The sequence below is a fragment of the Vigna unguiculata genome, chromosome 3 (genome assembly GCF_037176805.1).
Source record: "Vigna unguiculata cultivar grain cowpea cultivar isolate G323 ecotype 2 chromosome 3, ASM3717680v1, whole genome shotgun sequence".
Lineage (NCBI taxonomy): Eukaryota > Viridiplantae > Streptophyta > Magnoliopsida > Fabales > Fabaceae > Vigna > Vigna unguiculata.
The window spans coordinates 52,017,440-52,044,639 of NC_140794.1; the positions used below are offsets into that span (position 1 = coordinate 52,017,440).

Genomic DNA, 27,200 nt, shown 5'->3' on the forward strand with positions numbered 1-27,200 from the left:
TTTGTGTAGATAAAGAACTGCGAGCGATGATTAGTACTGATTGAGTGTGTTCCTTTATGCATATTTGGAGGAGAGTGAAGGCATGGAACAACAGGAGAAAACCCTTTTTACCATCCCGTTTTCATGAAGAGATTTGCGGGTGAATAATGAGATTTTATCAAACTATGCTCATCATGATGGTGGTTGTATGGTGCAACCAACTTGGAGAAAACATGAAAGATGGGGTTTGTGATGCAAAGAACATAGGAGAAAATGGAATTATAGAACGTTAATGCTGCATGGAGGCAAAAACAAAATTGGTTCCAAGAACTTTTGGAACCAAATCTGATATTTTAGAAGTGCACAATGAAACCGATTCTGGCTATTTTGGAACCTGTTCTACTTTCTATTATAACTTTATATTTATATCTTTTAAAAACAACTCATCCTATTCCAAAATTCCAACTTCATGCATCAAAATTTTAAATTTTTTTATATCCACTATATTATAATTTCTATTTATTTTAATTAATAATTATTTTTAATAATTTTATTCATTATAAAAAAAATTACAGCTCACCTAAATATCATTTTATACTACTTTTAATACCAAGGACAATTTAGTAATCTTATTTTTTCATCTATTAAATTTTATTTTTAATTAATCATATCAATCAAATCCTTCACAAATTTTCACAAGTTTTACTCTTAAATCTACCTCATAATCACCTCCAAATCCTTTAAAAAGAACAACAAAAATTTCACCCTCAAATTTACTCAAATCCACCCACTCTCTCTCTCTCTCCCTCAAATAATTCCTCTCAAAAGAACATAAAGAACACACTCTTACATTATGTTCTTTTGGGTGGATTAATGTGTGAGTAGCGTGTTCTTTTGGAAGTAGTACAAGGTGATAGGAGGAGATGATTAGATGAATTCACCGAAAATCCAATTTCACTACCCATAATGAGATTAGAGGGTGACACTGCCGGATTTACTAAATTATCCCTTCACTTATTTCATTATCCTTATTATGAAAAAACAACATAATAAAAATTAATAACACAAATAATAATTTATTATGATTATAATAAAAATGTGTTACTTCTAAAATTACTATTAAAAGAAAAAAAAGTCTCCATGTAAATAAACTATTTTTCACTTTATATGTTAAATTTATTTTCATACAAAATATATTTATTTTTTTTATAAATATTTTTTTATATTTTCTATCACTCAATAAAATTTATAAAAATAATTCTAAATCATTATTTATATATAATTACACGCTTACCTGTTACTTTTGTCAGAGAGACTTTTGATACAAGGACACTGTACTCGTCTAAGCTGGTCACCAAGATTAACCATCGACTTTGATACCACTTGTTGACTCTGATACAATGAGACCTGAACCTAGCCACATAAGACATCAAAATCATTCTCAATCCAAAATCTTAAGATAATGGGTTTATGAGTCTTCGTCCCTATATGGTGTTTCACTTTCTCATTTATATTTAATGCGAGTCTAAGACTTATATTTAAATTCTGATCAATAATTGTATTGATGAAACGATCTTGGTGCCTTAAACATAGAGATATTGCAAATGGAAGAAATGAAAAAACAAGAGGTAGTGAAGGGGCTTTCCGATCGGCCATGATAATTTCACTTCTCTATTCTTCCCCCGTTAAAATTACAGCAAGAGAAAGGAGTGAATGTGATAACATAACACTAATAATAAATGGGGAACCGAAAGATACCTGCCAACCTCCTACTTAACAATTTGGATAAGAAACAACAACAAAAACAGGTCATGACATTATGTTCATGCATTGCATGCACTAAAAAAAGGCATTTATGTATTGTACTTCTCCACTCATGTGGAAATTAAAAAAAAAAAATAGTGGATACATTCTCAATGCGTTTTAATTAAATTATGTTCTCTAAGTTTAATTTCTAGACATTACATTATTTTTATGATTTTTCTCCTAATTGTCTGATTCTTACTTTTTCATCTGGTCAAACGTATTTGTTCTATTCTACTGAACATTAGGTGAGTGAGACCCGTATAAACCAGGGAGCTGGAATAGAACGTGTGGTTACAAATTGATTTGTTAAGTTCTTAATGCTACATTACGGTATAAACCAACAACAGCTAACCTAACGTATTCATCAACAATTCTTTTAGCATTATAATAATCAATTAACGAAATTCTTACAATTTTAATTTGTAAAAAATTTCTATGCAAACACACTAATAGATGAATGATGACGAGCACTTAATATAAAAAATTTATAAATTATTCTAAAAGACTGACTTTATTATTGGATTCTTTAAGGAATCATACAACAACAAAAATTGGATGGATTAATATAAAATTGGATACGTTGTCCGTGAGAAATATGAGTTTGTGTTGAAAAAATTGTTTTCACAAATACGATTTTATTTTTTATTTATTTTTCATTACATAAAAATGGTGTTTAACACATTTTATTTTGCTTCATATATTTTCGTATTATTTTATTAAAGTCGTACACCATAAGTATATGTTTTCTTTTATACTAAAATTAAAATTATGTTTGTTAAATATAATTTATCATCTTTTTTACTGAATTTGTGCTTGATATATGTGATATTTGTTTTATTTCCATATTGTAATCATTTTTTATATTGTAAGCATGACTTTAATAAAAAAGAAGTAAAACTTAAAGTAAAAGAAATATTTATATAAAACGAAATTATGCATGCTAAATACACCTTTAACGTGATGATAAATAAAAGATTTAATTCGTATTTATAGAAAACAACTTATTCGCTACCGAATTGTATTTACTCTTTCTTATAATTATTCTCAAATTCAGAAATTCTGATAATTAAATTATACGATAATACTAAACTTTCCATGACTCGGATACATTGATGTGACATTAATAAATTATAAAACAACTGGCGAACAATGAAAGAGCCAATAAGATCAGTTTGGAGCATGTTAATGCGGTCTCTAGACCCACCATTTATGTTGTCCTTTTTGCTTATCCAGAAACAGAGGAAGACTTTATTCCACATAAATTGAGACACCAAAAACATAAAAAAGAAATAATAAAAAGTTTCATTTAATCCTGACAATAATGGGTAGAAAAGTTTTTCTTATACAGCAAACAACATGCGAGCGAGCGCCAAAACACAAAGTAAGAGGACCTGAAGAGGTTTGCATGGTGAGATATAGGAACAGAGGGTTGGACCCAAGAATAATTTGGTATGTGAACATTGTGTGTACACAACAACAGAAGAAAACAACGTAAAATAAAGTGAAAAACATAGGATGTAGGTATAAATGAAGCAGGAAGGAATGTTGTGAATTGTGCGCCACTGAATTAAATGCCAGCAAGGCACTCTGGTGGGGTGATTGGGTACCTTGACTTATCTCTACAGTAATCATAGATGACATGGTTCATACGAACCCACCTGTACCTTCTGGCTTCAATGGCGTTAAGAGCCTGATATGCAGCACCCTCCCACCAGTTTCTGGGGTTGGAAGCACAGTTAGCTGGTCCCGGCACTGCGCACCCTTCAATATCAAAGTCCTTGTAGTAAGCGTAGAATGGTGCTCTGCTCCAATCGATTTTCTCCAAACCACCCCTTGTGGCCCAGTCATCTGCTTCCCACAGTGTCGAATACACTCCCATCGCCTGCATCTTCGGGTACGGAACCCCCCTTCCCTCGTTGTTCTTGTACACTCTGATTGGAATATCATCTACGTAGAATCTGCACGCAACATAACAAATTCGCCATTTCTGTTTTCAATATCTTTTATTAATAATATTTCAGTTTTGTTATCATGTGTATATACTTACACAATGTGGCGATGGTTCCACAGAATTGAGTAAGTGTGGAAGTCCGCGGAAGGGTCAAACCAGAGGTTAACCCTCTGTTCTCTGTCACCCTTTCCATGAGCGTAGATGTTTGTTTGAACTGTGTAAGGTTGTCCGGTACGGTTCCCCAAGAACTCAAAATCAAGCTCATCACGAACATTGTCCGTGTCAGAGTTCAGCTACCACAGAGACCACAATAAAATTATATATGTCAGCGTTCCAGTTTGGGGTATTAGACTTTTGCAAGGATATATAAAAATAAAATTTGAACTCACATAAAATGCAGTGACTGTGCCAGCAGAGTCTCCCGGGACGAGTTTGATCTTCATGCTAACACGCCCAAACATGTACTTCACCTTGGAAGCAAAGCCACATCCTGTTGGAAAAAGGGTATGAATTGTTATAAACTTTTGATGTAGAAAAGAAGTATAGAGAGTTGACATGTGTAAAATTGATATGATTGTTTAAAGCACGGAAGAGTTATATATGGAAGTACCAGAGTTTTGGTCAAGCCTTAGTTGGATTGCCCTGCCTTGATCAATTTGAGTGATGTGGGAGTCAGCCCAGGTGACACGAAAGTCCTGCAGAAACGTGGCTGGTCGACCCCAAACACAGGCAGCAGATACCAGAACCCATAGGAAAAGAACACTGCCATTTCTAACATGGTAAAAGGTGGTCATGGATAATATATGTATGTTTATATGGAAGAAAAATTTTGTTGTGAAATGGAAGATAGAGGGAGTGAGCTATTTATATGGGAAAGAAAAGGTAGGAATGGAAGGGAATTAAGAAGAGTTGCATTGAAATGAAATGTGTCAAACAGAGCTTAGCTTTCCTTACAGCTCATGGTTTGCCGTCATTAGGCCCTACCCAACAGTTTGTGTTATTGTTTGGCTCCTTTAATCCTCTCCGGCCTAAATCACTTTCTCACCGTGTGCATACCATACATACATGTATACATCTCTGTATCATAAATTCAATGAACACTATTACTGTATATTAATGTCTCCACGGATGTTACCAATTGCTAAAACCATTCATCTATATTTTCTTCTTCCTATACTTCTTTTCTTATACTTTTTACAGAGTTGTAAGAGTGAGTTAGAACTCCTGGATTAACCTGGTTCACTTTAAGTTAGATCGGGTCGAATTTTTTTTTATAAATGTCGGTGTAGGTTAGTTTTTGACCTTGTCTATCAAGAACCTAACTTATCCGGATTGAACCCGTGTGAGTCAGGTTGCATTGGCGGAACTTGGAGAAAATATTTAGGAGTGTTAAATTAAATTTGTTATATATAATTTTTTTAAGTTAGAAAAAAAATGTTTTTCATTTTTTCTCCTTATTTTCTCTGCTTAAAACAAACACACATAATAGTATAATTCAAAAAAATATGACTATTATTTGCTATTATATCATGATATCAAACTATGAATATTATTTTAGATAATTTTTTTGTACCTCATCAATTTGATTTGGTGGGTATAGTCAAATTTGAAGACGCTTTTCCTGGATCGCGTTCTAATGACTTTTTAAATTCATTATATATAACTCTAGAAACTTTAGAGATTTGATTTTCATTGTCTTGAATTCTTGGTTCTCATAAAAAGTTTAGTTAACATATATGCCTTTTTTTTTCATCTTTATCACAAACCTTCTTCTTCAAAAAAAGAATCAATTTTTTTACTCTTTATCATAATCTTTTTAATATAAATTTATCACATCTCACCTATTTAGAAAAAAGATAAAATTTATATTCAGAAATCACAATTACCACAATGCAAGACATAACAAAACTCATACCACTTTAATTAAATAAGTAACACGGTATAAATTCAAAACTTAAAAAAAAAAATACCATAGGCAGCAGAAAACACAAAATCCCTAAATATCATAATTAAAGGTTATAATAATTTGGGAAAAAGTATAATTAGGATTCATACCAATTTCATAAAAGAATCCCTAAAATCATAATTAGGTTTATACTAATTTGGGATAAACTTAATTTAGAGAAACATTCTAAAAAGAATCATAAATCTAACTTACATAAATCATAATAAGATACTAACTTTGATATGTGAGAGATCATGCGAGAATTACTTCAATCTCAATCTATGTGTTCCCCAACCTCTGTTTTTCGATCTATCCCTTTGTATTTATTTTTTGGTGGTTTAATTAGTCGGATGGTACCCACTTTCGTTCAGATGTGTCCATTTGGTACCCACTCTTAAACATGTGTCAATCTAGTCCCAACTTTTGAAAAAGTGTGGTCCATTTTAGAAAAAAATTATTATAGCCGTTAACGGTATTGATATTTAAAATGACTTACAAAATTAAGTATTGATATTTATATCAAAATTTAGGACCTAATAATTTTTTACTGAAAAGGACCTAGTTGAGACATCTTTTCAAAAGTTGGGACTCAATTGATACATTTTTAAAAGCGGATATCAAACTGACACATCTAAATGAATGTGGATAACGTCCGACTGATTAAACCTTATTTCTTCTCACACACTTTCATGATAATTTACATGGTGAAAAAATCTGTAGCCAAAAAAAATCCTAATCTCTTTTATAAATCAATGTTTCCATTAAATATTTTATTTTATCTTTTATTATAATTTTCATAATATAATTTTAATATAAATAATATATAAATATAATTTTAAAAAATATAAAAAAAATGTAATTTAGTTAAAACATGTAAACGTATTTATTACATTAAATTTATAAATAAGTTAACAAAAAAACACTTTTTTTAAATGCTTTTAAATATGAAAAATTAAAAATTACAACCGTCACTTATATTTACATTTTTAATATTTTAAAATTTTATAAGTTTAAAATAGGTATTTTTTTATTGAAATTAAAATGTATAAAATAAATTAATTTCAATATTTATGTGGAATGATTTGATCAATACAATTAAAAAATTATTTTAGTACGTATATATAAGTTGTAATTAAACTTAATTACTAATTTGATCACGTTTGAGAAACGAACAACATTTTTCGTTTTAAACAAAATTGAGTCAAAATCTCAATTATATGGGCTAAATTAAATACAAGATACTATCATGTGACACTACCATTGATACATGACATTGTAGGGACATGTGATATTACCACAGTGCAGTGCCACGTGACACAACAATAACTAAAAATTGAAAATATTACTAATTGACACGTGACATGTAAGAAGACAAAATTAATGCTAATATAACAAAAAGTATCTTATTAGATCATTTATAAAAACTAAATGACTTAATTGTATCAAATAAGAATACGGATCTAATTAAATTTTCAAACAAATTAGAGCACTAAAATGAAATTAAGCCTAAATTATATCATAATTACATGTTTGGTTTGTCTCTAGGAATTATGAGACATGCAATTTTTTATGGTGTTATTTCTTTAATTAATTATGCTTATTTTTATTTATAATCTGAATTAACATTATTCGTTTGTATATATTTTAGATTATACCTAAAACATTGGTGCATACATCTTAATTTGTTGGATGCAAATACATTTTAAAAGTTAGAATTCTGAAATTTGAGTGAAAGATTCATATTTTTCAACAAATTATATGCATACGTACACATGCATATCTATACATTCGATAATTAAATTTTTGTCACACCTAAAAAATATAATTATTTCTCAGTAATTTTGATATTCTTATAAAAATTTGAAACCTTATAACATTGAAATTTTAATATATATATATATATATATATATATATATATATATATATATATATATATATATATATATATATAATTGCAAACTTCTGCAATTAAATCCCCCTTAACTACGAAGAAAAGTCACAGAGTACGACTTTTATTAATTAGTTCATTTATTTATGCAATTACTGCTATCCTTGTTCTTGAGCACTTTAACCAAATCAATAACATATTTATTTTGGACAATTATGAAGGACATTTTCTAATTAAAATTGTATTTCTAAATTTTTAAACATAAAATAAAATCCAAACATAATAACATACATAATCAAATGATATTTTTGGTTGATAAATTTAAACATCACTTACACAGATATTATTTTATAAATTTGAAAAAATATGTATGAATCATTTTCTTAAAACAAAGGTATGCTTTAGAGCTTGTTTGAAACTAATTTACAATTATATAAATAAATTTTATTTTATAATATAATTTTATGAGACCGAGTTAATTTTAAAATATTTTTCTCGTTTCAATTTTCGTCAAGTTTTGTCAAATAATTCCTAATTTTGTTTTTATGCTTAAATATGTTCCAATTTTCGTCAATTTTGTCTTTTTTTCTAACACCGTTTAAATCATTGATTGTAATGAACAGTGACGGTCACATGTTACTTGGTGATTTTTTTTTTTTTAATATTTTTGGTATAATTTTAAAATTTTTAATTTTTTAATTTTTTTAAAATTTGTTTTAAATGTTCACGTGCCAAGTTAACATAGTGTCATGTGTCAGAATCAATGTTTTATATTCAATTTAGTCACTATATTTGTTATTTTTGTTCAATTTAGTCATAATCTTATTTAAAATTGAGCAATTTTGTCCCTTTCGAAATTGAAACCAAATTTAATTTTTAAATAAAAGTTATAATGTTGTGAATTTTAATTTATTTAATGAAAATTTTAATATAAAAATTAAATTTGATCTTAATTTGGAGAAGGACAAAATTAGCTCATATTAAAAAAAATTGAAACTAAATTAAACAAAAATAATGAATATAAGGACCAAATTGAACATATGACACGTTGTTAGATTGACACATGGACATTTAAAAATAATTTTAGAAAAATTCGAATTTGAGAATTTAAGTTCAACGTAAAATAATCCAGATAGTCAATTTTTTCTAATTTTTAAAACAGAAGAAACTTTATCGTATGTAAATTAAAATAAAAAAATGTTAAAAAAATAAACATAATCAAGACATCACTATTACCAGGAGACAATGAGAAAAAAGAGAGTCAAACACCACTTTAAAAAGTACATTCTTTTTTTTTCTTTTCCTTCTAATTAGGCATAATATATGTCCTGAAGCGGTCTATAATATTAGGAATTTTAGTTAATACGACCCGACAGTACTCTTCTGTCTTCAGACGTTTATTGTAGCTACACATCTTTACAATATTTGACGCTCCCTCTTCATTCAGGTTTTGTCATTGCAAATGTGCTTTTTCAAAAATTTCACTTCATATCTGAATGTGAAGACATAACGTAAAAGAAAATATTTTATCATTTAAATATATAAGTACTTTTTCAAATTTCTTAACTAACTTGCTATCGTACACTTAATTATAACCAAGAAACGGCTCAAAATTATCTAACTCTCTTGAACAAAATATTATTTTATGATATAATGGAGCTATATTAGGTCCAAAATATATTATTATCGTTAAATTTAAAATAATCCGAGTGTGAGATCCATAATCTTTTTGAAATAAAAAATAATAATATTTGAATATATAAAAAAATTTAAACAGAACCCATTTTGATAATTAACATAATCTTATAATATTTATTATTATACTTTGATTTTATCATATTTGTTATTATCTTCCGAATTTTACTAGATTCACGAAAACTTAAAAATACTACCTATAATCTAACTCAATACTTATTATATACTTAAATACTCACAAAAGTATATCATACTGATTTAGGGTCTGAGTCTTTGCAGGTGTGTTTTTTTTTTTTTTACGATCAAAAACTCAAAGACACATCAAGAACATGTTTCTTTGACCTCAAATCAACCCAAGAAATTCGGATAGATCAGTAATGTATAATTTTATTTTCAAATTACGTAGTATAAAAGAGTATCTACTAAAAAGAACCTAGAATACAGAAATTAATCCTTCCTTAACTAGCGAACAAAAATGTCTTACATTCATCTAAAATAAGTTATTAGCAGGCGTGAACATTTAAGAATCGATTATAAGTTGATAAAAAGGTTTGGTATGATTTTAATTAATCATTACTGGTGACAGGCCTAACAATGTGACTTATGAGCTTTAAATGTTCTTGTGAAGATTGAAGGTCTTGTAGCTGAGGCAATGTCAGCCATTAATTCATCTATCTATGTGTTAATCACTACAGTTTGGACAGCTTAGAGACGTTGATTGATCACGAACAGGTTCCATTGGTAGGTACCTCCGACGTGGGACCCACTCATTGGTTGAACCAGACCGCAACGTACTATTCAATAATTGGATTCTGAATATGACATTATCTTCGTCATGGTAGCATAAATGTATCTCTAAAGTCTATAATTAAGGAAGAACTTAATTTCAAAAGAATTTTGATAATTTTTTTTATAGTTTTCAAAGTGAGTCAGAACCTATGGCCAACCCAGTTTATTATAGATTTGTGTTGGGTTAGATAGAAATTTTTTTACAAATGTTAATACGAATTAATTTTTGACATGATCCCCTAAGAATCCAATCAATATGTATGGTTACATATATTATTTTGAGCTTTGGAATGTTTGACTGTTTTTTTAACCAAACACATTAGCGAATTGACAAATCGAAATCTTACTTCAAATCCAAATAGATAAGGATAAAGAAGATATTTCAAGAGATGAACATGTTATAGATTTATCCATTCAAGACTCTAATATTATAGTTGGATAAGTGACAAAAATGTTTTGATCTTAGATAGTATTTTTTTTTTTAATTTTGGTTTGTATTAGAGTTTAACATTATTTTGGATTGTACTTAGATTGTATTGAAGTTTATTTAATTTTAATCCGAATTATAGTTTATGACTTAAGAAAAAAATTATATTTTATTTTAATTAAGTGAGCTAGTGAACCAACCCGTTTAACCCACCAACCCGTGATGGACCGAGTCGAGTTCAAAATTTTTCAACTCACTTATAAGTGAACCGAATTGGGTTGGTCCACTAAGTAGCCAACCCATGGTGGATCGGGTCGAGCCAGACGACCCATTTTGACGGCTCTACATTTTTGCAAAAAAAGTTATAAACAAAACATTTTACTCCTAAAAGATATTTACAACTATTTTCTTTTCTTATGATTAACTTTAAGAATCTAATAAAGCCTTCGGAGAACAGTTTATAGCCCTTAATTTTCTTCATTTTGATGATGACATTTTTCGTGTTAAGGCTTAGTAAAAATAAAAATGAGATAGTCGTGTAATTTTATAATGTTCAAACATCTATAAACCTAGTATTCGAATATTACGTCCACGTATTCGAATACAGTAGTTCTGCTAGAATCAATGTTCTTCGGATGTTACACTTAACAAAACACCATCTATTTAGGGTCAAAATACTAGTCCGCTTCAAAGGGGTACTGGATATTACGGAACTAGGATAGGACAGGGGGGAGCCACGGCTCCCCCATTTTTTTTTTGAATTTTTTTTATATATTTTTATATATTTTTTGAAATTATATTATATATTATTTATATTAAAATTATATTATAGAAAATTATAATAAAAGATAAAATAAAAAAATTTAATAGAGACATTAATTTATAAAAGAGATTGGAGTTTTTTTTTCTAACTATAAGATCTTTCTACCATGTAAATTATCATGAAAGTGTATGAAGAGAGATAAATACAAATAGATAGGTTGGAAAATAGAGGTTGGAAACACATAGATTGAGATTCGTGTATACATTCTTGCATGATCTCTCACAAATCAAGGTTAGTATCTTATTATGATTTATGTATGTTAGTTTATGATTCTTTTTAGGATGTTTCTTCCAAATTAAGTTTATCCCAAATTAATATAAACCCTAATTATAATTTTAGGGATTCTTTTGTGAAATTGGTATGAACCCTAATTATAATTTTTCCTAAATTATTATAACCCTTAATTATGAAATTTAGGGATTTTGTGTTTTTCGCTACCTATGGTAAACTTTTTTTAAGTTTTGAATTTATACAGTATTGCTTATTTAATTAAAGTAGTATGAATTTTGTTATGTTTTGCATTGTGATAATTGTGATTTGTGAATAAATTTTATTTTTTCTAAATAGGTAAGAGGTGATAAATTTATATTAGAAAGATTATGATAAAAAGTAAAAAAATTGATTCTTTTTTTTCAAAGACGAAGGTTTGTGATGAAGTTGAAAAAAAAAATGCATTTATGTTAACTAAACTTGAGAAATTTAATAAGAACCAAGAATTTAAGACAATATAAAACAAATCTCTAAAATTCTTAGAGTTACATATAATGAATTTAACAATTCATTAGAACGTGATCTAGGAAAAACGACATCAAATTTGACAACATCACTAAATCAAATTGATGAGATACGAATGACTTGTCTAAAATGGTATTCATGAATTGGTATCATGATATAATAGCATGATATAATAGCGAATGAATAATAATATTTTTTTGAGTTCTGTTATTATGTGTGTTTGTTTTAAGAAGAATAAATGAAGAGAAAAAAATGAATAGTTTTTCTTCTAAAGAAAAATTATATATAACAAATCTAATTTGGCCCTCTACAATTTTAGTCCAAGTTCCGCCACTGATTAGGTGGTACTTGTATAGGTGTATTGCTTTTCATGCTTCTATTGCACTTCTATAATTCCTAACTCTTCTATCTTTGACCTCTTTTCTCCAAACTATGGAACCACCTGTACTCTGTTTGGGCTACAATTAATATAATATATACTTATACTTTTAAAAAGTCAAGATTTAATTATCATTTAAGTCCTTGAAGTTTGTAGTGAAGCATGTTAAGAAGGTTTAATAGCACTTCTATTACTTAATTATCATTCACTATTGGGAAAATTTTATCATCATGTTTTTGTTTTAGATTTTACCGTCAAAAATCTCAATTTTAACATATTTTACAAATGTATTAATAAGGAATTATCTGTCAAAAAAATTGAAAAGTAGTATAATTTTATTACTAATACTTTCAAAACAACCTAGTTTTAATATACTTTTAATTTTATATTTTTTTATAATACATCATCATTTCACTAAGTTGCCAATGTGTCGGTAAAAGTGTGAAAATTGAAAAGTTTTATATAAAAAAATTGGATGTTAATTTTTTTTAAATGATGACCGTTAAGTAACAAAAATTTGTAATTAAGTAGTTTATGAAAAAAAAATGTGAAGGTTAACCTAAAAAAAAAATTAATTTATTTTGCTGATTGAAGTGGATAGAAGGACTACATATATTGTTATTTAAATGATTAAATTAATTTTAAAGTGAAGTTGATGATAGTGTAACTCAACAGAATTTAAAAACTGCGATTTTATTAAAAACATTACAGTTTTCTTTCTGGAATTGATTAAAGATAGTATTCATATTATATATATATATATATATATATATATATATATATATATATATATATATATATATATATATATATTGAGGAATGAGCAAATAAGAACTAACTTTTGAAGTTTTCTTAAATGTTTACTTTTGCTCCAAAAATCGCAGATGCAAGAGTAGTGCGAATAACTACTGCTTTTGCCCCCAACATGACACGTGTATAAATAATGTATCTTGGTTTTTACAAGGGAGGACGATGGATCTGACATAAACAAATTTTGTTAATAACGGAGTACAGTCGCAAACATTTTTAAATATTTATAATATTATATTAGTAAACAATGATAATATAATATAATTATTAATATATAAAATTAACTTATATTTATTAAAAATAAAATAAAATATATAAAAAAAATGAGAAAATAATTATTTATAAATAAAAAAAAAGAAAAATAAACGATTTTATAAACACATGTATTATCATATTTATATATATGTATTTATAATGTTAAATATTAATTGATTAATTTTTATAAATTAATAAACAAAAGAAATATAATATTATTCGATATTTAATATTAAAAGAAGTATATTTTTTGAATTTTAGATACTTAAAAAATAATTATAATTATATTTATTTCAAATTATAATACTAAATAAAATTTCATTAGAGTCAAAATACTTATTAAATTTATAAATGTTAATGAAATTTAGTTAATTAAATTTAATTTTTTTTTAAATATAAAAAAGAAACAAATATTTAAATTAAAAAATATTTTAAATGTTGGTTTACTTTAATTTTTTTAATTTGAATGAAATCTCTTTTTTTATTCATAAATAAAAGTTATAATTGATTAAAATTAAAAAAAATATTAAACTAATATAATATAATTTTAAAATAGATCTTTCATTTTTTGAACTTCAATATATGTTGGAGGGTGGTAAAAAAAATTCATGACATTTACATCAAATTATTATATTATAGTAGATAAAATGTATTTATACAATTATAGTGATAAAATTACATGTATGATAATGAGTTAGAAAAAAAATTATATAAAAATATCAAAATAGTGTTATACATGATAAAAGTAAAAAATTAATAAAAATATATTATATTATTATATTATAGCAAATAAAATTTATTTATGCAATTATAGTGATAAAACTACATGTATGATAATGAGTTAGAAAAAAAATTATATAAAAAATATCAAAATAGTATTATACATGATAAAAATAAATAACTAATAAAAATATAAAAAATATAATCAAATGTGTGTCTTAGAAATAATTTCAAATACTATCGAATGAAATTGAACAAAGAAAAACAAATGTATAATTAAGGGTATAATAACATAAAAAATACCTTAGAGATCTAAAGAAAAAATTCAAATACCAACCTAGTCGATGATCGAAAGATAATGAAAATTGTTTTAACGAAATAAAAGTGTTCTTTAAATGAAAATAATAATACTAATAACAGAATAAAGAAAATATATTTTATATTAACTAATTATGTTATTGAACCTTAAATTGAGAGTGTTAAAAATTCTCGATTCTCATGTAAAATAAAAATATACAATACATAATTAGGTTACAGGAATATAATTTTTATAAAAAAATTTATAAGTACACGTTACAATTGGGTTACAGGAATATAAGAAAAAAATTCTTACCGTACATTTTACATACGAATATTTTCATGAAAAATGTCACTCAATTACATACGAATTTTATTTCATGGGTAAAATCTACATTTATTACATACGAATCCATTTCTGTATATAATGTTCTAATCTGTTACATACATATTTGTTTTGTGGGTAATATCCTCATATCTTACATACATATTTGTTTTGTGAGTATATCCTCATATATAACATTATATACAAATTTTTTTCCGTAAAAAAATTACCTATGTTTATTTTATATACGATTTTTTTCGTATATAATTCATCAGAATTATTCAATTATATACAACTTTAAAGCTTTACATGCAAATTTTGGTTTTAAAAAATTGATTTTTTTTGTGAGGCACACATTACATAAGATGGAAATGAGCTTTTAAATTATAATACAATATTGACGGTTTAATTGATTCATACAAAACTCAATCAGTAGTTAAAGACTACATACAACAAATTTTGATTGATTTCTTAGACAATTTCTCATCGGTGGCTAAATTTGTTTATGTAAATATTGTATTAGTCATTGTTACAAAAGATTGGAACTTACCATGATTAAATATCAACCATACATTCTTTTAGTAAGTTATTTGAGAAAATATACATAAATATTCTCCAAAATTGTAAAATAAAATAATTGATTGATTATATATATATATATATATATATATATATTATTAAGAATATTTAAAACTAAATAATTATCTTTTTATAATATATAATTGTATTTTATTTTAATAAATGTTTGAAATAAAATATTACTATACCATGTTGGAAAAAGTTTATCAGCCCCAACTTTTTTGTCGTTTTATTTTTCTGATGAAATTAGCAAGTAAAAAAGTGGATGTGAAAGACTTATGTGAATCAATTCTCCACTAATCAATTGTCAAGGTCTAGTTATCTGAGATATTTTTTTCCCATCAATTTAGAATAGACTATTATTGATTTTACGCAATAAATAACAGCCTCCAATCGCATCATAACAAAAATAGAGACGAGGACAATAATTTGTTTTTGGTTTAGGACATAGCAAGGTTATGAGTTTCAAAAAATGCACAAGATCCGCTGTATTGAGCACCGACAAAAAAAAATTGGTTTCTCTAAGCAGATTTGATTGCAGCAGATACCTCAACCTTTTCAAAACGCATAATCAAATGTCGCATCTTGGAGTAGTTGGGCTCTTCTTAGCTCCAATCTTATCCATTTCAGCATCACCATCCCTTCATCCTCCTCATTTTCACCTTAAAGTTTGTTTCCACTACTGGAATTATCCCATACATGCTACAAAGGCGGCGAAAATCCCATATATGCTACCTTTCATTTTCTAAAATATATCTAGCTTTTTAAATAAATCGGAAAAGATTAAATTACATCAGTATCAACTTTGCTAAATATTAAGCTGCTTCATATATTTTTATTGAAACATTAAATTTATGGTTAAATTAAAAATCCTTTTCACATAAATTATACAGCTAAAAAATATATTCATTTAAAATTAATTAATGATTTATATATATAATAAAACTTTGTTAAGTATAAAAAATATAAATGATTCGATAATGTTGTTATTATTGTTAAATTTTTAATATAAACAATCATGATTATATACGACATTATAATTTAACGAATAAGCTGGAAAAGCTAATTTTTTTATAAAATTGTTGATAGTATAAAATTTGATAAAAGTGATGAAATTTGATTTCTCCCATTTTATAAATATAAGATGTACCACGTTTTTAATTTAATAATATGCATGTCCCTAAAATATCTAGAAATGAGGCACTCATCTAATAAGTTTTATAAAAATTAGTCCAAGTGAACATGGTATGACTTTTTTTTAAGCGACTTCGGTAAAAATCTTTAACTTTTAGACTTTTTTTTTATTTAAAAAACATATATTTATTATTTATATTCTTTTTTTTTTTTTATAAAACTACTTCTTGATTTACATTGTTCAAAGAAGAAGAGAAGCTTAAAAGAAAAATGAAAAAAAAAATACCAACCTTTGTTTAATTTTTCTCTGCTAAAGTGAGATAAAATAGACACAGTAAGAATTGTTATTTGATGAGTTTTGAGTACATCTCTTAACTGTAAAGTTCATATTGTTACATCTGATTTTCATATTGGAGTGAAATTCCCAGATCTGTAAGCATGCAGAAATATAGTTCATATATGAACTCTGTTAATTGAAATTGAGGGAGAACATTAGATCCTAATTTATGCAAGCTGTTGGGATGTGTTATCTGAGGCACGTTGCAGTGTCAATATCATACAGTGTAGCCACTTTGCTGGAATTTCTGTTTGGGTTGAATTACATGGATCACTTATAAGTGTTGGTCACTATATCCAGAAATTGAAATAGATTAAGATTCCCACTTTTCTTTTTTCTCATAATGCGCAGAACTATCAAACAAACACGTTGACGTAGATGGCTTTGGAAGCGGCATCATACAAAAAACAATAATTGAAGGAGCTGGACAAATTTCCAGAAGCTGAGTTACAGTTGAATGAATCCTTTCCATTTGCTTTCGACTCAGATGTAGACTTACACACACACACCACATGTTATTGTTCATTCATAACAAGCTTCTCAACCCTTTTGATGTATACCATAATAATTACTAACTAGCACCTTAATGTGGTTACATTAAATGCGGTTGTCCTAAAGCAAATGGATATAAGTGTGATTGACAATACTACATCATATATAAAACAGCTGCAGAACGATCAAACTTTGTCGTTTTTTATTTAGCTTGATGTGCGTGAGGCAACAACCTCATTTTTCGATGCATAAACCCCATTTCTTTCTCAACATGGTAGTATTCTTGATAGATGTGAGCTAGAAAAGGATCAAGTTCATGAACTTTGCTGATAGAAATAAATAGCGGACTTATATAGTTATCTGTAATTACAAACTTGATAATTCCTTCAGGGCATGTTGACCAAAGTATGTTTTCCTGCTCCTACACAATAACAGCCACCGTCATTTTGATAATTAATATTTTTTCTTCTTAGTAGTTGTTAGAAGGCCGGGTTGCATATATATATATATATATATATATATATATATACCATAAATAGTATATTTTTATGTAAAGACACATTGTCTTCTTTTTTTAATTTAAAAAATAAATATAAATAATTTTGTAAATTTTATTATAAATATTTTTATTTATTTTGCAGATTTTTTTATTATTAAAGATACTTAAAAAAATTAAATGGACAAAACACTTACTTGAAAAGTAAAATAATTGTTTAATTTAAATAAAAATTATTACACTCTTTGGCTTCCATTTTTACCCTATTAAGCATCACAGAACCAAACTTTTTTTAAAAAGTAACTAATTTACATATTTAAAAAAATGAATATGAAAATAATTAAAAAACATTTTTTAATATATATATATATATATATATATATATATATATATATATATATATATATATAATAAAACATAGCTACGTGCCAATATTGGAGATATTTCTCATCTAATTTTTGAGAATTGAATATCCAGTGAGAAATTCCTTAACCAAATTTTGCATCCTTGCTAATTTCGCAAAGTGTACCGTCAAAATTAGTAAAAACTAGATAGGAAAAAAAGAGGCTAAACTCACTAATAAAAAAACCACATATTTTTTATCAAATATTTTTTTTTTTAAAATATTTATAAATTTTGTTATAAAATTTTGTAAGAAATACATACAAATTTTATAATTTTGAGAAATTAATTATTTATGATAGAATTATTTGTAAATTTTTTTTTTAAATAATAAAAAGTATTCTTTTATTATAAAATTTTATAATAAATTTTCAAGAAAAAATTTATGAAAATTATAATAGAAATTGTTCATTGATAAATCTATTAAGTAAAATTTAGTGATGTATTTATAGTTTAATACCATTCATTAAATAATATTTTCATGGTTTGAATGTACAATAAGAAATATTAAAATAAAATAATGTGTATAATTCATTTTTAGATTTTAACATAGTATACCAAGAAATATTAGAAAAGCATAACATTTGTATCTTTACAAAATATTACCATTGTCATCACTAAACATTGAGCTCTTGGACGTTCATGCTGGATCTGAATTTGGGCTACACTTAAATTGGGTACACAAGATGAGAGCTTCATTCCCAATCAAACATTTACTTTCTAAAACATTGCAGGAATCCAATTGTATATCTCTTGTTTTTCCAAACTAATGTGGATTATGCTTACACATCATCTTCTTTCCTTCATGTGTGTACACCTTCACCTTTAAAAACCTTTATCCTTTAAAAAGCTGCAAGATTCAAAAGAAGTAAAGGAATCAGAGTTTCTACTACACCGATTATGCAAATGAGTGGAAATGTAGGAAAATTCAACTTAATGACACAAATCAGAAGAGAATTTTCACTTCCTACATAATACTTTAAAATGCATGTTTCATCAAATATAAACGCAAATATCCTAAAATCTAATATCACATTTAACATACAATTATAATAATATAAAATTTACAAAATACAATAAGTGTTAGAAAATTTTCCAAATATATAATATATAAGATAATACAAGATATTCATACAGTCAATTATTTTTGAAGATGTGGACCATTTGGTCAATTAATTTATAATTGTCTAATAATTTTTAATAATGTAATCTCATAGAATTGAGAACAATTTATTACGACAACTACAACTATCCTATGTGAAAGAGTACAAGGATTCTTATGATAATGACAATGTGAAATAACTATGTCTTGTTTTTAAATCTATCGTGATCTATAAAGACCATACATAAACATGACACGTGTGTGTATATATATATATATATATATATATATATATATATATATATATATATATATATATATATATATATATATTAGTTAAAAAAAAATTTCATTTTCTTTTCTCATTTCTTCTACTTAAAACAAGCACACATAATAATAAAATTCAGAAAAATATGACTATCGTTTGTTATTATATCATACTACCAAATCATGAATATCATTTTAGATAAGTCCTTCATACCTCATCCATTTTATTTGATGAGTATTATGAAATTTGAAGATATTTTTCTCGGATTGCGTTCTAATGAATTTTTAAATTCATTATATGTAACTCTATGAACTTTAGAGATTGTTTTTCATTGTCTTGAATTTTTAGTTCTCATGAAATTTCTCAAGTTTAGTTAACGTAGATGCAATTTGTTTTCACCTTTATCACAGACTTTCCTCCTTAAAAAGAAAAGAATTAATTCTTTTACTCTTTATTATAATCTTTCTAATATAAATTTATCATCTTTCCTGTATAAATTCAAAACTTTATAAAATTTACCATAGGCAGGAAAACACAAAATCCTTAAATTTCATAATTAAAGATTATACTAATTTGGAAAAAATTATAAGTAGAGTTCATACCAATTTCATAAAAGAATCCCTAAAATCATAATTAAGGTTTATACTAATTTGGGATAAACATCCTAAAAAGAATCATAAATCTAACATACATAAATCATTATAAGATATTAAGCTTGATATGTTAGAGATCATCCATAAATATATATTTCAATCTCAATATATGTGTTCTCTAACCTCTGTTTCCAATCTATCTCTTCATATTTTTTTTGCCCTCACACACTCTCATAATAACTTACATGGTAGAAAAAATTTATAGCAAAAACAAAATCTTATTCTCTTTTATAAATAAATGTTTCCATTACATTTGTTATTTTATTTTTTATTATTATTTTCTATAATATAAATAATATATAATTATAATTTAAAAATAGTATATAAATATATATAAAAACAATCCAAAAATTTTTGGGGAGCCGTGGCTCCCTGTCCCTATGATGCTCCACCGTTATATATATATATATATATATATCATTACAGTTCATATATACCAATTATACTTCATGATCTAATAGAAATAATCAAGATAAACCATTATAAAAAAACAAAGTCTAACAAAAGAAAAACAAGAAAAATGTTTGTAAATCATAATGCTCTCATATTTGTTCATCTTTATTGAAAAATACTTCTTCTAATTCTGGTTCATCAAGAGATAGGCTAGCAATATGAAGAATTTCGTTGTCTTCCAATGAAAAGTCATCTTCTCCAATATCCCACCATTTAGTTTCCTCTTCTTTGTACTTTGAGGAGTTTCTTGAGAGAAGACAAAAATTAATACGAAACAATACTAAATATTCCGTCCTTTTGGAAGTCATCTTGTTTCTTTTCAAAGAATATTAAAAGAGTAAGTACTCCAATTCCTTTCTATAGGGCATGTATACGATTTTATTATCCAAAAAATGAGATATAAAGATATTCAAATAGATATATTTGAAGATTATTTCGTTAAGATTTTTAATTTTGATTCGATATAATTTGTTAAGATTTTCAGTTTGCATTATCTGTGTATTTATCTTTATTTTTATTTTTTATATAAAATAATTTATTTGTATTTATTTGAAACACGGGACACAAGTATATCTAGTAAAATATATTAATTATATAATCACATAAATTAATATAATATAAATTAAATTATTTAAATATAAAAGAATAAAAGATATCATAGATTAAAATTATTTATAATATAATATATTATATACTAATAAAGTAAAAAATTAAAATTTCTTTAAATAAAATATATTATATTGAGAAAGAAGAAAATCTTGATGAGGTGAGGATGTGATAGGTGAAAAGAATTATTTTGGAATTCGTGAAATCAAACTCATTTTTAAATAATCATTTATTAAATAAAATAACTAAATTATTAAATTGATAAGAAAAAATTAGGTTTTGTTTTGAGACTCTTCTTCTCTTTTAGGTGGTTTTTCCTTTCCTATCTTCTCTGAAACTACAATCTCTATTTTTTTTGCAATGGCAAGTGTCCGCTGTATCAACTTTAGCCTCTCTAGCAATTTTCTACTTTTCTAACGCAAAGTGTGTCTTTTCCGCGCTTTCAGAAAGAAGATCTTATATTATCAAAATTGATATATGTTATCCAATCTATTATATATTAAAAAAAAATATTATTAAAATTATTACATTATCCATATTGATACGTATTATAAAAATTAATTTTTTCGTTATTTAAAAACTCTAGGACAAAAGAATCCAAGTTTAAATCCTACAAAAGTTAGTTTATTCTTATTTTTTCATTTATTTACGATTTCAACTATAATATTAATTATAAATAATATTATTATGTTTAATAATATTAATTATAATAATTAAGAGGATAAAATTGTAAAAACAAATATGTATTTTTTTATATATGTAGTTATTGTATTATTATTATTTTTATCCCTACAGAATATTGTTATAATGATATTATTATTATTATTAATAAGAACTATAATTATTATAATAGTTATTCTTATTATTATTATTATTATTATTATTATTATGATTGTTGTTGTTGTTGTTGTTTTTTATTATTATGGTTAGCTACACATTTTATTTCTACTTACTATGTTGGAATTATGTTTCAATTACTTACCCTTTTTATTTGTTTTGTTGTTCATTTCTCTTTGCATTTGAACAATTATTTCAATTTAAAAAATAGTTACTAAAATTAGTAAAATAATAAAATTAAAAAAATAATTTTTTATTATAAATAAAATTGAAAAAACAAAAAAGGACATCAAAGATGTTTATCTCTTTATATATAATTGTATTATTATCATTATTATTATTATTATTATCACTACGCGATATTATTTTAGTGTTAATAATAATAATAATATTATTATTATTATTATAGTTAGATACACATCTTACTTTTATTTACTACGAGATTATATCTCAATTACCTGCACTTTTAATTTGTTTTAGTGTTCATTTTATCTCTAAATCTATGTGATTTTTTGAATTAAAAAAATAGTTACTTAAATTAGTAAAATGATAACAAAATGTGTATCTTTTTATATATGTTGTTGTTGTATTATTATTATTTTTATTATTTTTATCACTACATAATATTATTATAGTGGTATTACTATTATTATTATTATTATTATTATTATTATTATAGTTTGACACACATCTTAATTTAATTTACTACGGGATTGTATTTTAATTTCTTGTCATTTTTATTTGTTTTGTTATTGATGTATATATTTATATATAATTATATATTATTATCGAATTATTATCGTTAACTTTAGTCTTAGTATTAACATTGACATTAATATTTATAATTTAAACATTATTATTATCATTAGTTTGTTATTATTGTTATTATTATTATTATTACTACTCGTAGTGGTGTTATTATTATATGTTTTTTTAATTATTAAAAACGTTGTTATACTAAATACTTTTGTTAAATAGATTTTTAATCTTTTCAAAATTTTTAAAATTTATTATTTATATTGTTATTAGTATGTTTAATGATTAAATAAATATAATAACAATTATATTATTATTCTGAAAAGATCAAAAAAAACGTACACATGTTAGATGTTATTATAATTATTTTATAAAATTAATTAACTGCATTATTTATGATATCAATTCTATTTATTATATTTAAATATATATTATGATATCAATTTTATTTATTATATTTAAAATTGAAATTTTTGTTACATCACTTACATTTACTATTTGATTACTTTAATAACAACATTTACAACAATACAACATAATTTTCATAATATTTCATTATACAATATTTTCAATACTTTATTATTTTAATATATAACATAAAAAAAATAATGTGAGTACACACCGATCAGTCTACTAGTATTTTTATAAAATAAATAATAATAATTATTATTATTATTAATGTTGCAGCAGAAGGGCCAATATAGTAATTGCGTAAGTTTCCACCTCAAATCTTTTCTTCCCGCTGAAGATTGTAATTTGATTTCATTATGCAAATCGTCTCTTGTGCATTTGCTCAAATCATCGCAAATGAATAAAAAAAATCTCGCTAATCCACTCTCTGCTACAAGACATCTACACACACAAACACGCCATTATTAGTCTCTTACGGATCCGAGTTGAATATTCAGATATACAATCTATATAGTTGATCGGCAATGTTGATTTTAACGCAAGTTCTCTTTCTAAGCACTTGAAAATTTAAAATTAAATAACACAACTTGTAAGTTAATTATTAAAAAAAATCAATAGTTAATGATATTAATCAATCTGTAACATAAATAAAAATTGATATGAATAAGTGATTAAGATAATCCATTAGAGTTTTGGAAAATTGAAATTTAATCTCAAACACTATTCATTTATATTTGCTATTGATATCTAAAATCCCGATATCTTTGAAGAAAAAAAAAAGTTTACAAATAACGCAAGATCACAGATTGTTTATCACTAATCTAGTGTTCGTTCCCGTGGACTACAACCGAAATACTGATTTTATTTTTTTTCATTATCTATTTGAGTCTATTTCTTTTCCGAGTGTGCCATGTGAACCTAGGCTCATGCTATCAGATAATCAGATTTCCCCAACTGAAAAAAAGAAGTAGAAGAGTGATTGCCATTATTTCATGTGATTGCATAATAATTAAAAAAAAAAATTATATATATACACATGCACACACTAGTACACAGTAACTGGCAAGAGATTTTGTAATGTTCTTTCTCTTTCGGAGACGAGGAGAGAGAAGGATGTGCCGTGAGAAGGTGGGACTGCAAGGGTGCATAGTACAGAAAACCCATAAATTTGTACAACACCCCATTCCTACTATATATTAAAAGTTAAAATAGAATAAAAAAGTAAAGCGTATTATATTATATTATATTATATTGAGATGTTTGGGTGTGCATGTATGCATGTATAAGAAACTAAGAAATGAAAATCCACAGCTGTAATTGCATGTCTGGTAGTGGGAAGTTGTCCCTCACATCTAGTGAGATTTGTGGCGTTTTGCTGTTTGTGGTGCTATAAGTCCTTCATATATCATCTACTTGCAGTCCTCAGGGTTGTGAGCCTTCTTCTTTCCAACAATTATTATACAATCTCTGCTTCTTCTTTCAGTAGGGGCTCGCCAATCGAAGGACAAGTCTTTCCCTTTTCGGGGGTCCTCCTTTTCTTCCACTTCTGCAATTTTCTCATTTGTCTTTCCATGTTCCATCACCTCAACAACATAAACATATCTTCCCAAAATATTTATGCTCTCATTCACTTACTGCTCCTCATTTCATCCCATTCATTTCCTCCATTCCCTCACTTACTACATTCTCTTCCTCAATACCCCTCTCATTCCTCACAAAAGTTTCACACTAAAATGGGCTTCGATCATCATCTCATTTGTGGTCAAAGACTTGGCTTCCTTTGCATTTGTCTTCTGTTTCTCATTGTTTCAAGCTGGATCCATAAGGGGTTCCTTATTGAAGGTAAATGATCACTTTTGAAACCTGAGTGCAAAGTATGTTAAAACTAACATTGTCGTGTTTTCTCTCTCTCTCTCTCTCTCTCTCTCTCTCTCTCTCTTTGTTCTAACAGGTAGAATGACAAAAAAACTAAGTGATTTTCATCAGGTAAAACTAGGCAAAAGTTTTCATATTTCTCTGTTGAGTTGTTTGACACAGGGAAATATGTTTTTTTGTTTACTGGAATGATGATGATTTTCTGCAGACAATAAGTGAGGATAAAGCTATAATGAGGCCAAGAATAGGGTCAAGGCCACCAAAATGTGAGAGAAGGTGCAGATCATGTGAGCACTGTGAGGCAATCCAGGTGCCTACAAATCCCCAGGCGCAGAACGGAAAGAAAAACTCTTGGAAGTTTTCTTCGGTTGCATATGCCAGGCTTGGTGGCAGTTCCAACTACAAGCCCATGAGTTGGAAATGTAAATGTGGGAACCTCATTTTCAACCCCTGAATCCCATTAGTTCTTTCGTATATCAAGGATATCAAGTTCTCAATTCTGTACATGATTATACACTCTCAAGTCATTCTTTTTTTTCAGTTTTTACCTTTTAGCTTTCATCTAATTTACTTTGTAAATTATTTCATAGCCCCGGATGCTCTCTCCTTTATATAACTTTATTCGTTCCAACATTTTAGAGCGTGTGATTTACTCTGAATTATTTCAAACATTCTGTTATTACAAGAACAAATAGATATTAATGTAAGTTGAGATTTTAAGAAAGATTTCACCTAACATGTTCCATGAACGGACTCTTGATTTTGAAAATCTAATGCCATGCCCTGCTATTCTTCTCTCTTTTGTTTGTAGTCTCGTTTTTCTGATTGAGAAATTTTATTGTCAGTACTTTTTTATAGCAGCCACCTCTGCAGTGTGTAAACCACCTCTGCAATGCGTAAACGGAGGAAGCATCTGATAAAAAAATTGACGTGTTAATCTTTGATTGCCCTCTTTATTTTCGTGTTTGACGTGTTAAAAAGATTGATTTTTTTACTTCCTCGTAGTTGTTGTAGCCAGCGAATCTTGATTTTTTTCATTGTTCATCAGAACTGTCAAATGCCCTTGATTTAGAAAATATTTAGACAAGACTAGTAGTCCCTTTTTACACTTGAACAAACTAAAACCTCCTATTACCTATTTTTTATTTGGTTGATATAGGATTTTAGGAGAAAGAAGTAGAGTGGTACAGAGAGAGAATTCAATGTATTCTCATTATTAGAAACGTTATACAGAAGCTTGTATTATATACAGAAAGCAACAGATCTTGAAACAGAAAAGTAAAAAAGTAGTTATGACAGATGTGGGTGTTATAACAGATGGCAACAACAAAACGTTACACTTGGCTTATATTCTAATACACCTCCCTAAGCCAAAACATCACCCAAGCTTTATAACACCAATCAGGTTCCTTGAATCCTTGAATCTGTCCCGTTTCAAAGCTTTAGTGAGTATGTTTGCTAACTGCATCTCTGATCTGCAATGTATAAGATCAAGCCTCCCTTTATTCACTTGCTCACGTATAAAGTGGTACTTTGTTTCGATGTGCTTGCTTCTCCATGAGAAGCAGGATGATTTGCCAGATTAATGGCTGACTTGTTGTCAACAAGTAGCCTTACTCTTCCACCTAAATCAAACTTCAGTCCCTCTATTAATGAACTCAACCATGCTGCTTGACAACTAGCTTCACGGGCTGCAATATACTCAGCCTCACAAGATGATAAAGCCACCACTGATTCCTTAGTTGAACTCCATGAGATGGGTGAGTCTCCAAGAAAGATGTACCCAGCTGTACTTTTCCTATCACACTTGTCCCCACACCAGTCTGCATCTGATATGCAGTTAAACTCAACCCAGGTTCAGTCTCAGCTTTCGGGAAAAGAATTCCAAAATCACAAGTGCCCTGCAAGTACCGCAACACTCTTTTTGCAGCATTTAAGTGTGACTGGCGCGGGTTCTGCATGTACCTACTGATC

At 26.6% G+C, this 27,200-nt stretch overlaps 2 protein-coding genes across 2 annotated transcripts; one reads left to right on the top strand and one right to left on the bottom strand.

Annotated features, from left to right (window-relative positions):
* Positions 1-3,064: 3,064 nt before the first annotated feature.
* Positions 3,065-4,625, bottom strand: XTH7 (xyloglucan endotransglucosylase/hydrolase 7). The gene is made up of 4 exons (XM_028062598.2): positions 4,347-4,625; positions 4,126-4,226; positions 3,833-4,029; positions 3,065-3,743 (listed from the first exon to the last, which is right to left on the bottom strand). The coding sequence occupies exons 1-4, from the start codon at positions 4,528-4,530 to the stop codon at positions 3,353-3,355; spliced, it is 873 nt and encodes a 290-aa protein (XP_027918399.1). The 5' UTR covers positions 4,531-4,625; the 3' UTR covers positions 3,065-3,352.
* Positions 4,626-24,719: 20,094 nt separating this feature from the next.
* LOC114179198 (EPIDERMAL PATTERNING FACTOR-like protein) lies at positions 24,720-25,859 on the top strand. Its single transcript, XM_028065447.2, has 3 exons — positions 24,720-25,193; positions 25,303-25,337; positions 25,435-25,859. Exons 1-3 carry the CDS (start codon positions 24,923-24,925, stop codon positions 25,678-25,680), a joined length of 552 nt encoding a protein of 183 aa, XP_027921248.2. The 5' UTR covers positions 24,720-24,922; the 3' UTR covers positions 25,681-25,859.
* Positions 25,860-27,200: the final 1,341 nt, after the last annotated feature.